Source organism: Odocoileus virginianus, chromosome 2, assembly GCF_023699985.2.
Source record: "Odocoileus virginianus isolate 20LAN1187 ecotype Illinois chromosome 2, Ovbor_1.2, whole genome shotgun sequence".
In the NCBI taxonomy this organism is placed as follows: Eukaryota; Metazoa; Chordata; class Mammalia; order Artiodactyla; family Cervidae; genus Odocoileus; species Odocoileus virginianus.
Window position 1 is genome coordinate 56,761,945 of NC_069675.1, and position 14,893 is coordinate 56,776,837.

At 36.2% G+C, this 14,893-nt stretch overlaps 1 protein-coding gene across 5 annotated transcripts in view; it reads right to left on the reverse strand.

The window, feature by feature from the left end:
* USP34 (ubiquitin specific peptidase 34) overlaps window positions 1–14,893 on the reverse strand; it is a 230,124-nt gene that overhangs the window by 3,502 nt on the left and 211,729 nt on the right. For 2 of the 5 annotated variants that reach the window (XM_020891635.2, XM_020891634.2), the window contains 7 exons: window positions 14,387–14,465; window positions 12,733–12,859; window positions 11,949–12,056; window positions 10,799–10,903; window positions 10,558–10,682; window positions 9,418–9,541; window positions 1,674–1,753 (listed from right to left, as the gene is read on the reverse strand). In XM_020891635.2, the coding sequence (XP_020747294.1) occupies window positions 1,674–1,753; window positions 9,418–9,541; window positions 10,558–10,682; window positions 10,799–10,903; window positions 11,949–12,056; window positions 12,733–12,859; window positions 14,387–14,465 (748 nt within the window). The other 3 variants (XM_070479891.1, XM_070479897.1, XM_020891636.2) reach the window with 3 other exon arrangements.

The following is a 14,893-nucleotide window of genomic DNA, read 5'->3' on the forward strand; positions in this document are numbered from 1 at the left end:
ATGGTAAACAGCAAACCTCTTTTCCTAATTGTTTCACACAGAAATCAATGGGTCCCAAAATATATAGAAATTGTACTAAAATTTGGTTTTCCTATTTTCAAATGGTCATGGCTCTTAAACACAAGTAGTATGTCTTTAAGTATATTCCCTAGATTATTTATGTGTGTTTTAATAACAGATAATTTACATGGAAGAAAAACTGGATTATTTTTTAAAAATAGGACAAAGTTTAGATAATACTGTACATGCATATACTTGTTGTAAGTAAACTTCTTAAGGTCAACCCAAGAAATTAGGAGTCAAGTACAACTGGCACCCAGGTTTTCAGATCCTTGGTGTCAGGAAAATCTGCCTTACTCTACCAGTAATAGTCTCTGCCTATGACTCCTGCACAGCACAATGGCTTTTTCTATAGGGGTGCTCCGGGCTTTGGAAGCTTGAGGTGGTAACTTTGTTTTAAAGGAAGTTGCGGGACAGGGGTGATGAATTCTGTGGGAGAAAAGCCAAGAGAGTAGTGCAGTGCAGCAGCAGATAAAGCAATAGGGAAGCAACAGGCAGTGGCAGAACACAGAAACCAAAGAAAGCAACCACCAAAATCAAGAAAAATGAAAAAAGCAGCAGCAAGTGGCAGAGTTTGGGGCAGGGGGGAGATATATGTTCCAATTTACTGAATAAACCACTCAGCTCAGAAGTCAACCAGCAAGTTGTTTTCTGTGTATTTACTATGTACTATTTCATATGACTAGCCTATCAAACATTCCTAGTATACAAAACAAAAATGACATTTCTTTAGGAATACAGATGAATCAGGTAGTCTTTATACTTGTGAAATTCACAGTTTGGGACAGGGAGGCAGAGAATCAACAATTACAGTACCATGTGACATGTATCCACTAGGAAAGCATACAGGAGGCTGGACCAGACAAAAATATTCTGGCTAAATGTGGGTAAAAGTCCATGCCAAAGGAATTAATCCACTCACATCTAGAAATAGGCAAATGCACTCAGGCAAGAAACGAAGCTTTTTCAGGGTCTAAACTGTGGGGTCCTTTATGAGTGATGAGCCAAACCTTAGAATCAATCTGATTTCCTCCTCTTTCCCCACCATTCTTCCTCCACAATTTAACAAGCATTATTTACGTGCCCACATTAAGGGGTTGGCTCTTAAGAAGGGTACAGTGTTCTCAATGAGATTGCTGATAAGAAAACAAGTGTACCAGACTTCAAAAACTGCTCTGAGGTAATAGATAAGAGAGAGATAATGAACAGTCTGCTGAAAGGTTTTCTGTTAGAGGTTTTGGAATTGTGGCAGGGAGAAGAAATAGGAGAAGTAAGCAAGACCAAGAAGTGGCACATGGCTCTTGCCCTAATAGCTCCCTGTCTCAGACTTTCACCACAACTATTTATATTGACCTTTAAATGAGGGATTCAACTAGAAACAGCTTGTCTGAAATATCCTTTGTAACAACAAATGTATGGGAAAAAAAAATTTCACAGGGCAAATTAGATGTCCATTGCTTAAAAGTTATTTTTTCTATTAACAGTGTCTTACCTACCAAGGTTTGAAAACATCCCCAATTTCTAGCCAATTTTCAACCCAGTGTTCCTAAAATTACTGACCACCTGGTTGGATGCGATTAAATACCAAGTCATCTAAAACTCATTTTCTTTACCTGAGTCTGGCATAGCTCAGTCCAAAGTTTGGGGAACAGTGCAAGATGAAGTGGCAAACCTTCATAGGCAACTAGGACACCTAATATTTGAAAAGAAACCAGAATAGGTTATAATTATAAATTACACTACTGAGATATTAAACTCTGCAGGTACAATAGTATGGCTATTTCTAGTCATAACTGCATATTTTCTATGTTTTAGAAATACATAAAATATTTAAAGGGGAAGAATTCATTACAATGTTTTAACCAGTGAAATAATTTTTAGAGTTCAGTATACTTTGACTTCATTTATCTCCCATACCTCATTCCTAGAAGGACCACTTAAGGACAACTTAAACCAATTCAGGTTTTTGAGAATTAGAACTTTTATCTGGGACAATAAAATTTACTGCAAGTGGTCCAAAGCTTTCTTGGGTTAAGGTACCACTCCACTTAAAAGATCATATTACATGGAATTGCTAGAGTCCAGTGGGGATAAGGGGGTACAAGTTCAAACAGAGGATGTGAAGTAGTAGGAAACACATCATTCTCTCCCCTTTTATCTTGTTTCTCCAAGGATAAGATGAATGCCTTTGTAGTAGATTTAGGTAAATTCTGCTCTTAACAGCCCCTAGCCTTGTCCCCAGGACCCTTCGGGTGGATCACACTTAGCTGCTGTATGTCAGCATCTTATTTGAAACATCCAAGGTTTTAACCTTTCCTTCACTTGACTATTCCAGATATCAAATGTTTCCTTAAGAAATTAGTTCACCTAGCCCCTGCTATCCTACCTCTCTCAAAACATAGAAGTTGTAATGCCACAGTCAGTCATAAGTAAATTTTCCATCCTCCAACACTCCCATCCCCCAGGGAAATCATGGAAGAGAAATATAACACAAATTATCTTCCTACAGTTAAAAAAATTATGAGTAACAGCTGAAGATGGCAAACATTTTCAGTACAGGGCCAAATAGGAATTACAGGTTTCCCCCAATTATGAAACCTTTCATAAGCTTAAACAACATAAAATGAAAAAGCAATTTACCTTTTTCCATAAAAGCAAAAATCCCCTTTGCATTTCTTTTGGTTAGCAAAAAGAGGTACTAACATAGATATTTTAGAAAAGTGAAGTGGCATAAAGCAAACTTTCAAAATTTTGGGAATACCAGTATTTTAGTCTTTGTAGGCTATTTAACTGTTACAACTGCTCCACAGACAGCACTAAATGAATGGGTGTGGCTGGTCTTTCAATAAAATGTTATTTAAGACACTGAAATTTGAGTATTATGTAATTTTCATGCATATCAGAACATACTCAGAATCTCAGGAAAAATAAATTAAAAATTGTAAAAGCTCTTCTTAGCTTGCAGGCAGCTCACTGGTTGTCCAAAACAGGCAGCACACAAGTTTCTGTTTGGCAACCTCTGTATTAGACTACGAGTCTGAGAAAATCTTAGAGAAACCAGATCAGTCATTCAGTTTAATCATCAAAGGATGCCTAGACTCCTTTTGTGGGAAAGCCTATCTTCTTTCATTTTCCTGTCAAGATTAATTCCGTTTTAAAGACCCAAGGAAACTCTCACCTTTCTCCATTATCCTAACCTAATGTGGTTGGGACTGGAGGCATTTACCAATCATAACATCATAATACACAGAAACAAAGGCATGTCATCAATACTGATGGCTACAGAGAAGAAAGTTCCCATGTTCCCATGTTTCAGCATTATAATTATTCATAAAAGTACAACAGGGGTTGGCAATAGGCCCACAGCTCATTTTTTCTGGCCCCTTCGCAGAGTCTGCCAACCCCTGAACTAGAGGCTGCCCTGACCTAAACCCTCTGTGAAAGCAGGCTTTAACTACAATTTAAGATCCTTTAGACTTTATTCCTACTTTCCACAACTACTAAAAAGCTAGCACTACCACAACAACAACAAAAAAACACAGCGGACTTCTATGATCTAAGATTGTTTTCAAATAATACTGATTCAAATGTTTATTTTACAAGTGAAGAATGGAATAAACATACCAACATCTATTGTGCTGGGTATGTCAGATAATCACATTTAATTTTCTCATCAACTTTGGGAGGCGTTATGTTACCCTCATGTTCCCCACTGTTTTGAATGAGGAAACGAGGCTCAGAGAAATCAATAATCTCAATTTCATCCCCAAAGCCAGTGAGTGATGCAGTTTTATCTATCCCAGACTTATCTGAGTCTAAAGCCCACCATCTTTCCAATAATCAGTTTCCCAAGCTTTAGTCATTCATGTATAATTTTCATCACTGTTTTCATATCTGTCCATCATCTCTGTTTACTTGATAACTGTGCTTTAGATTCATTCAGAGAAGCTAATCCTATGCTGTCCTTATCCTAAGCAATGTAACATTCAGGAAAATCATGCATTTGGTAGGAATTATTTACTTTGTAATACAGTAGGATCTATTTCTTAACATGAAAATTATTTTCTCTGGGCCATCTTGTACACTACATTCTGGAAAACACTGCCACCCACAGTGAGCTAAAGACACCTCTTTCACACCCTACCTAACCCCTACTGAGCTGCACCTCCAGAAGGAAGGCCATCCCTTCAGAGCAGGAGCCCAGTTTCTTTACAGCATTTCACAGTGCACGGAGGATAAGGTGTATCTAGTCTCTACTAATTTAAGGTAGAGGCCAATGCCATCCTAGTCCACGCATCCTAGTCCATCCTCCTCCAACAGGGGTATCTCACTCACTGGGTGCAAAGCACAGGGAGATGCAATCACCAGCATTCACAGGCACGTTTCCAAGCCTTACCTCAGCAAACAGGATGGGCAGACCTAAAACACACGGGTTCCAGTATTATCACTCATCTTTCTTAATCCTGTGACTTTCGGCATCCTTAACAAGGGTCCTTATCCCACCCCATTCCCACTCATGAAGGAAACATGTTCAAAAATGAAAAGCTGTTCCAAACATATTTTTTCCTCAATAGTGGCACCTTATACTGTAGAAGCTATTGGGTATGTTATTTAAAAGAAAATAAATCTTTTAAAGACAGCCTTTGTAGGTAAAATAGTAATACATATGGTTGCTGTAAGGATAAAATACTTTATATGTATATTTACTAGTTAGGGTTTCTCCTATCTGAACCGTGTTATGATTCTCTGTCCAGCTTTCTATAGGAGTATTTATCCCATCCAAGCATTACTCATGGGAAGTGGGAACTCTGGCCAAGGGATGGAAGCCCACAGATAATGCTCCACTGCAAGACTGAATCAAGGCATCTTAGCCTGAGAATACCATATTTGATTCTTCTAATTCTCCTATTTCTGACCTCATACCCACTAAGCAAACTATTGTTGTTTACTTGGCTTCCCATGCAGGTTACTGGAAAATATCTGCTGGTCCTACCATGTAACATTCAGATTGCTGCGCTCATTCTTCTTTGTAAATTAACAGACTGGTAACCAGCCCCTAAATTATACATATGTCTATTAAATGTAATGATTCTATATGACCTCACATAGGTGGATCTGCCCTTGGATGGATAAAGCTGGCTTCTGAATGACTGGCACTTGTTTCAAGTACATTCATCCTAAGAAATCTTAGGGGAAACAGCTAAATGAGCTGTTTCTCCAATCAGTATTGGAGTACCTTGATATCAAAAAAGCTGAAACATAATCAACAGTTGTGCTTTCATAATTTGAATCTGTTTACTTACATCAACTATATTAATTTATTTCTAGAAACTTTGAAGATAATGGATTTTCTAGGTATATTATGTTACTTGCAAAAAGTATTTTAAACCACCTTTCACTTATTAAAGTATTAAGAAAGCTTTCAAAAACTAATGTCAAGGTGATTTTTCCTTTGTGTGTAAAAATGAAAATTAAATTCTGAAATCTAGGGATTTGCTAGTTTAATTTTACTTGAATATCTTATTAATCTACATGTGCACTACTAAGGTACCTAAAAAACTTGGTATGATTAGGGTTTGCATTACCAATTTTCTGGTTTGGAAAAAATTTTCCTCAAATATAAGATCAATGCATGATCATTACAAATAATTTATATTTAACCTAGAAAATGAAAGCATCCCATAATTTTATCCTATGACAGTTCAGAATATAATGCTCTTTTTTAACATGTACCGATCTTCCCCCTTGTTCATAAGAATGTGGTCATATTCTGTTATTTTCCAATTTGCTTTTTCATGTGATCCAAAGTTATTTCCTATCATTTTATTTTAAAGACTATACTATATAAATGAACTTAACTAAGTTTCTACTGACAGACATTTGGGTTTTTTACAGTTTACCCAATACAAACCAAGGTAAAATAAACATCCTATGTATGTTACTATATATTAATGAGTAGATTTAGGGTGGATCCCCAGATTTGGTACTGCTGGGGCAAAGGGCATGAACAATCTAAACTGCCTCTCCAAACCAACCCCATTAATAGATCTCCTTTTTGCCCAAACTGTAGTATCATCCAAACCTTACCTCACAGTTGGGAGGGTGGGAGTAGAAATAACTGTTTACTTTCTTTAATATTCTTTACCATCTTACTGAACCCTAAAAACTCTTTGTATACTGTATTCCTAGCCATTTATCTGATAAGAAGGCAAGTATTTCACTCATTAGCTGTATGTATTTTAATTCAATTCATGGCATTTTCAACATGTAGTATTTTCAATTTCTTATTTATTGTTTCTGGGCTCTGTGTCCTGCTTACATGGTCCTTCAAATCCCAAGATGGTATTCATATGATCCTATGTTTTTTATTTAATATTTCTAGGATTTTATTTTTCACAATTAAATACTTAATCCTTCTAGGATGTATTTTGGTCGAAGGAGCAAAGATGGTATTAAAATCTCGCCTCTCCTCTCCCAGAAGGCTACCCAATATCTCAATACTACCCATTTTCGACTAATCTGGTATGTCATCTTTATTATCTACCAAATCCTTGTGTATCCTTATGTTTGTTTTGGGGCTGTTTTTCTGCTGTTCCATGCATGTGTTTCCATAGCTGCACTGTATGGTTTTAATCAGTTTAGTCATTCCTTGGGTATTAATGGGGGACTGGTTCCAGAAGTCCCCATTAATATAAGCATTTATATAATGCTTAAGACCCTTATGTGAAATGGTAGTACAATGATTACAGTGGAAATTTCAGTCCACAGTTGGCCTTCTGAGGATATGGAGGATATTTTACACAGGTGCTGCTGTGCTTCGTCGCTCAGTTGTGTCTGACCCTTTGTGACCCCACGGACTGTAGCCCGCCAGGCTCCTCTGTCCATGGGGATTCTCCAGGCAAGAATACTGGAGTGGGTTGCCATGCCCTTCTCCAGAGGATCTTCCCAACTCAGGGATAGAACCCAGATCTCCCGCATTGCAGGCATATTCTTTACCCTCTCTCTGAGCCACCAGGGAAGCCTATTTACGTAAGAAAGAGGAGAAAATAAACCTATACTTGCTGTTTTTATGTAAAAAAAAAAAAAAAAAAAAATAAAATTTTTACATATCAAAATTCTGAGGTCTCAGACAAACTAGTATTATTTCACTTGGCAATCGGCAGCTTTGTTCATATTCCCTGAATCCTCTCCCAACTTTGTCTCTTCTATCCCCATGCCTGACTGTCCTCACTTCAACAGCACTTCAACCCTCCCCTCTTGTTGTCAAATATAGTTTCTTGAAGAAACTATACAATTAAAACTCCTTATCAACTCTCTGCTTCCCATCCCAGTTGTTAATGTGGGCTTTGCTTTCTCACACTCTCTCCTAGTTGCCTCTCCCTGGAAATAGTCATTTCAGCTAGAAGACTGGGACATAATCTCTCCATTTGTAATGCTTTTAGTTCTTTGTTTTACTTCATATCCAAAATAATGTTCAATTTTCTTCATTAAGATATAACCATGAAAAATTTCTTTTCCTGCTCAATTTGTTAAAGGTTTCAGTTTATATATATCCAGAGCTGTCCTATGCAATACAGTAGCCACAAGTCACACCTGCTATTTAAAATTAATTTGGTTAAAATAAAAAATTCAGTTCCTTAATCACATTTCAAGTTCTCAACACTCACACGGTCAGTGGCTATCATACTGGGGATGGTGATGCAGTTGGAGAATACTTCCATCCTGCTAGAAAATTCTAAAGAACAGTCCTATGTAGAGAACTAAACACTGTGAGCCAGCATAAATGTGCTTCCTGAGTGTAAGTGATGAGGAGCATAAAATATGATGAAAGTTGAGTCAGCTAATGGGGATGGCTAGGTATGTGTGTCCTTTCTTTTCCTCCCTCTCCTGTGTTTAATCTCTCAGACTGTCTATTTGTGTTAGTGAGGAAGACAGTCTCACAGGGTGAAACATTCATTGTTTCAAGTAGATAAGACAGGTCCTCACATAACTTTTGGTATAAATCACATTGACACAATTACTAAGAACTTTTCTTGAGGTTAACATCTTTATAAGTCTTCCTCCTTATCTGGGAGCAAGACTGTCTTATTAGAACTCCTGGGTATTTCTCTACACTTGATCGTTGCCACTGCTAGATTTCAGCTTTTTATAGCCAAGTGCCACAACCCAATTATATAATCATGAAATGGCCGATATGAACATATCCTCATCTGCCCACTTGCCAATCGTCAGCCACATATATAAAAAATTAGCTAATGGTAGCAGGTGGAAGGAACACCCTTTCAAATCTGAAGACATTCTAATCACTTACCAACAAGCTGGTTTTTCTGAAGAGAAATTATCCCTGACAGTTGTTACCACTTCCTTCTTGGATAACAAAACCTAAGGTATATTCACATCTTTGGCCCTATCTATAATGGATCAAAACCTTTTCCAAAGGAAGGAGGGGACTGTGACTGAGAAGGAGCACAATGCCTAACTTCCAGGGTGCAGTAATTGTCTACTTCTTGACCTGGATGGTGGTTCCATGAGTATTTCACCTGCCATGCTGTTGACATAAAAACTATAGTACACTGGAGAGGATCCTGGGCCATCCCTAAAGGTAATAGACTCATACGACACACAGAGTCCAAGAACTCTGGAGATTCTGAGACAGGGGACATCTGGAGGGCTACATTTCTTCTAAAGACTTATCAGCTAGAAAAAGTCACCCAAAGGGAGCAGTCTTCTAAGAGCTCTCAGCTGCATCTGCAGACAGACAATATTACATAAAAATAATTCAAGGTTTTCCCCCTTTTATAAGTCACTGATTTTTTTTTTCTATTTCTCATATCTTCCTTTTCAAACTTCCCCTCTCACTCATGCCTCTACTTTATGAGACTTACCTCCTAATTCACTCATATATGCACCTCTGCTTCACTCTGGCAAGCCCACTTAGCTTGCTCTTGGTGTTTCCAGCTCCAAAGCACAGCTGGCACTATTGATCTTATCTTATCCTCAAGATCAGGGCTGGGGAAGTCCATCTCTCTAAGCCTGCCTCCCTAAACAGAGCAGTTTTTGGTTTTTAAATTCTGCTGGGCAGATGGAGGAGGACTTGGCCTTCTATGTACAAAAGTGATGAGCCTATTCCACACTCCTTTATAAGCCAGCTGAAACTCTGGGCAGAACTATTCAATGGAAACCAGTAAGTTGGTGTTTTCTTAATAAAAATAAAAGTGTTCCCGAGAATAATTAATATTTTTCAACATTCACTTTAAAAAAGAAAAAAAGGATTGGCTCATTTTATTCCTCCCCTTCCTAAATGGCTAGGGGCTTAAAATAATTCAGTGGAATTTACTGCTCATCTTTTATACTTACTCAGCTTAACTAATGTTTCAGTAAATTTTTCACAGTTGATTGCAACTCGGCATAATAGATGGATGAATTGATGATAAGAAAAGAAGTAGTCTAGCAGCATACGATCATAAACGTCATCTTTGCCCTGAAGGTTAAAGATGATAAAATGGTTGCACTTAAATTGTATAATAAATTAAAGAGCATATTTTGTGCAAATGTAATAAATTTAACTAAAAAGCTGATTAAATATTTAAATTCTGTAAGAACCTAGTTTTAAATTCCAAGTTTCTATTAATGTTATTAAGATCTTAACTGTCACAAGTTTATTTTCAGTGTGCAAATGCTGTCCATTAAAATTACCCCTTATTTCTATATACTTTAATAAAGTAAAACTACTGCAGGATTTTAAAATGTGACACTTGAGTTCTACAGACATATCATCAAGAAGAGTGAATTAAATTTGATTTTTGAAATAAATTTCAGATTATTTCTGAAATGGTTTCTACTGTATTAATTATTTTAAATATTTTATTTTATACAAACTTCTTAAATGCATTTAAGATCCAAAGATAGTGGGCAAGAGAGAATGTGAGTCAAGTGGGTGAGGAAAGATAAATTAGTGAAAAAATTTTTTAGAAAAGTCTTGGAACTAAGATAAATTATCCTGTATCGATGTTCCTTCTCTCTATAGTTTAGAATTAGCACTATTTTAGAATAAGTATTAGAGAACCAGAATCAGGCTACAAATGATGATAAATCCATCAATCAGTGATAATTAGACTTAGGTCAAAGAATTATAATTAAAGGGCAGTAAAAGAAGTCATTGATTATATGGCGAAATATAAACAGTAGTCAGTACCTAACTTGACCTTTCAGATTTAGATATATGACCCATTTATAATTTAGCCTAGTGACAAATACTAATGAGACTTTCTGTTAGGATATTTTTTGAGGGGCAAAAAAAAACTTACTACTTGTGCTTATTATTGATTTTGCAAATATTCAACCAACATTTCAGAGCAGGAAAAAATCCAAATGAGTCTAATCTCCTCAGGATCCAGAAAATGATCATTTAAGTCTAATATACTGATAATGGCCAGAGGGGAAGCTCTAAATTACTGTGTACTAGAGAAACATGGTTTTCCTGGCATCCCAACATACCTTACTGGTTTCCACCATTGTGGGCAAGAGGCACATATTGAGTTCAGGGCGCGGAGGCCGAATATTGCTTTTCCCTCCTATTAGCTTGATATTTTCTCGACAAGGGAAATAAGGTCCAAGAGACACTAAGACATTAAAAGTGTACAATAAGAATAAATGGAAAAAATAAATCTCCATGTTTCAGTGTGCAGAAAGATTAAATGCCAACCATGTTCAAGTACTGTGCTAGATGAATACATACTTGGTATATTACTGTGATGATAAGTACAATGGTTGTGCTGTAGAAATGGAACCAGAGTATGAAGAAAGTCATGGGGACTCAAAAGCACAAGTTCCTTGAGGACATCTGAAAATAAAAACACAATGTGGGCATTAAAAACTGGAGTGTGGACCTGCTATCTTCAAATTCACCAGTCCTACTAGGGTAACTGATGGTAGTGTGGCAGCTAATAAGTTTTAATGAGTCTCAGACTGTCTGAGCTCTCAGCTCCGGGACAAACTGTCTGGTGCTTAACCAAAAATGGATCTACAGAGTTATTAACCACAACAGGGCATCATTAAGAAACCAAAGTTTAAAACTTAAGAGAAGCATCAGGGACAAGTACAATGAAGGAAATATTTAATGTACACTGATTATGTTTCTTCATAAAATCAACCAAAGCAGTTAAGAAATCCAAGGTTTGAAATTCTTTGGATCTGGGAATCCTTAATCAACTTTGAAGTAACCCTCTCTTCTTGATGAAGCAGTACAGGCCAGTAATTCTACAGAACATCAGGCAACCTGCCAAGATTAACTGCTTATATATATCTATCATTTTGAGAAACTGTAAACAAATAGCTATAGTCTCTAAAGATGACTTAAAAGGCTTATAAGGCAATAAAAAAATGCAGTATGAATTTAAACCAAGGTTTTCCTTTAATAGATATAAATTATCATTTTACTATAAATATGCAATTAATAAAAAGCTAAAATACTCAGGAGTCCAAGAACAGCTACTAGGAAGTATCTTTAGGCAAAAAGACTCACTGAAATAATCACTCCAACTCTTTACAATTGTCAATTCTAATCTGTAAACATCTGCATGATTCTACCCTGTTTATACAGATCAGAAGATTTCAGAGCTGGAAGAGATCTAACCTTAGGTCAGCATGCCCAGATATATGAAGTGACCTGGCCTATGATGACAAGAGTTAATTACTGATATGTTAAGAAACAGAATTCTACTTTCTTAACAGTCTGCTGGCCAGTGTAAATCACTCATAAAAAGTACGAATGTCTTCCAAACTCTACAGAACATTACATCTTATATACACACACATACACACACAGGATCCCACAAAAATGTTCTTCCATTAGGCTTTTACATAGGTATATTTTCCAGGTAACTTACCTATACAGGCATTTCTAAGTTCTGGAGGGCTATAGGAATTAAGAAGAGTTAACAGTTTATGGGCAAATTCAATTCGCTCCTGCCACTGGATTAACGCTTGCTTCACGTCTGCAAACACAAAAGCATACGTAAATATGCCATCTGAAATCAAACTTCTTCACAATTATTTTCTATTGTAAACTACAGAATGCTAACACTAAAACATTCAAATTTATTACACAAACATCTTTAGTAAAAGCTAAGTGATTATTTTTATAAGATAGCTACTATTGTTAAACTTGCTAGATTTCTTAAAACACATATTTTAGTGATTGTATGTCCCATTTTCTAGAAATTTACGTACATTTCAAAGTTTACATGATTTTACAGGGACACAAGACATAATTGTTTTGTAGTTATTTCTCTTGAAAATAAATAATTTAATCTTAGCCATGACAGTTTCCAGCTGGTGAACCTTCACAAATACTCATGTTGTTACTGTGCTTGGAAATATTTTCCAGTCTCCTAAATCTTTTTTTTAATATTTTATTGGAGGATAATTGCTTTATAATATTGTGCTGGTTCCTGCCATACATCAACCTGAATCAGCCACTAGCATGCTTGCCTATTTTTTAGGCACGAATAAAGAAAATAAGAACATTCCAGCTTTACATCAGGTCACATTTTCCTAATGGTTAGCTAACATCAGCCATGTAAAGACAAATTCTCTGAAGCATGTGGTTTAAAAAGTCGTATTTCACTCTTTAACTGTTAAACTAATAAAAATAAGTAGGATTAAGCAAACCTTTTCTCTGAAGATATGGCCGTGTAGACTTCAAAACTGAAAGGAATATTGACAGAAGTTCTACTAAGTCTCCAGTCACATGGCAAGCTGTGGCTTCATGATACATCATGTGCAGTGTGTTGAAAGACTATAAGTGATTTAAAAAAATGAAAAACTTCATTCCACTTTTACTTTATGGAGCCACAAAATAGTACCGCTCATCCTCTACGACATGTTTTCAGACTCAGACTATGAGTGTGCACAAAGCAAATGTATCTGCTTTCTACCTACAAGTCGAAGTCTCCCATTCAGCTCTTTTAAAGCACACAACAGTCCTCACTCTCAGTCTGATATTTTGTGTTTACATTTTACTTTGAACGAATAATTTATTTAATTAGATTTTTACAGGGGAGGGGGTGGTGGTTTACTGTTTGCTCTAAGTATACATTTCTAAGACTGCAAGTTTCAAAGATTACAAAGCAGCAGTAATAACAGGAAGACAGAGGAGAATAGGCTACTGCTTTAACTAACTTTCCAGAGTTTCTATGAAAGACAATGGTGAAACTGCTGTCAGTCACAGTAGGTCTAAAAGAGTAGCAGTAAAATGGTCGGTCTAAAAGAGGTAAAAGAACTCCAAAGGTAAAATTCCTTTAATCATATTGGCTTGTTAAACCTTTCGATTCCTTTAACTGTACTAGCTAATGAAACCCTTGGTTTCTTTCTATTTCATTGTACACCAATGCATCATCTTCCTAATCTTGTCAAATCAGTTCCCCATAGCCTATACACTTCTCGCAATTCACAGGTGAAAATTCATAACCTAGAATCTATGACAGTACATAATCTGAACAATGTACTCAGGTGACATTTAACCTGTTAGTTGTGAGGACAGAAACCATGACTATCTTGTTCATTGCTATATCCCCCGTGCCTAGCACAATGCCTGACAGAGTAGACATTCAAACAGCTGTTGAAGAATTAAGTTCTCATTTCTCTTCTTCACATACTTTTGTTTTAGCCAGACAGACTTTGCTTTTGTTGAATGCAACCAATACTTTCTTACTTTTGTGTTGATTAAATCATTTATGTTAATCTTTTCCTATTTTGTCTCTGCAGGTTCAGATTCTTCAAAGCACAGTTTCATACACTGTATTCTTATTCTATAATACCATCAACTGAAAAAACTATCCTACCTCTTAATTTTCACAGTGCCCTTGGTATGTACTCTTTAACCTTACCTCCGTTATTAGTGTAAAGGGTACGATGCACCTCTGTGGACTTAAAATCATCTTAGAGTTGTGGATGTTCAGTAATTATGGGAAGAATGAACAGTTGATTTTTAACCACCTACAGCAGCCTCGCTAGCTTCCTCTAAGGAGGAACTCAAATAAGTGCACTCTTGAGAAACTGTGTGTCCTCAATTAAATCCTACAAATTTCATTCTAGTCCTCCAAATGAAATCAATGTATGTAATTGTTGTGGAAAAAGAAAATAGCACCCTTAGTACCATGATGCAGTTATTCTTAGAATATAAATTAGCATTTACTGATTTGCATATTTAAAATCCAGACACCTATAAAACAACCTATAATAAACTCTAAATATACACAAAAAAAGTTCTGGTGAGAACATTGAATTGGAGTAAATCTATAGTTAAACACAATAAAGCATTTACCTCAGTCATCAGGATTAACCCTCGATTAAATACAACAAGAAGTCTGTCTTCATCAGATTCTAATAGTATTCTGAAGGCACTAGAAAAATACATAAAGTCCAGTTTGAGAACTCTGAATTAGAACAGAACACTTACGTGGGGGGGGGGGGGACGACTACATAAACTGTCATTTTGGTTCTCTACTTTCTTACCTAGAAAAAAGACAGCTACATCTAGTTCTCAGTAATTTAATAAAAAGATAATATTTAAAAAGAAATACTCAATGCAACCTGGGGGGGTGGGGGAGAACCCCAAACCTTCTGTTGGTGCTGAAAATAATCTACATAATCATCATCCGTAAGTAGGTTTATTACTCTTATTAACAGACTTTCAATATTAGTACTGGAAACTGCTATTATATAGTACAGTCGGAAATTCTACTTTACTGAGATGTTCTTTCCTTTTTAAAAACAGTACTCAGGAAAACTTCAAATCTTCTTTTGAAAATAAGCTTTTAAGTAGCAAATC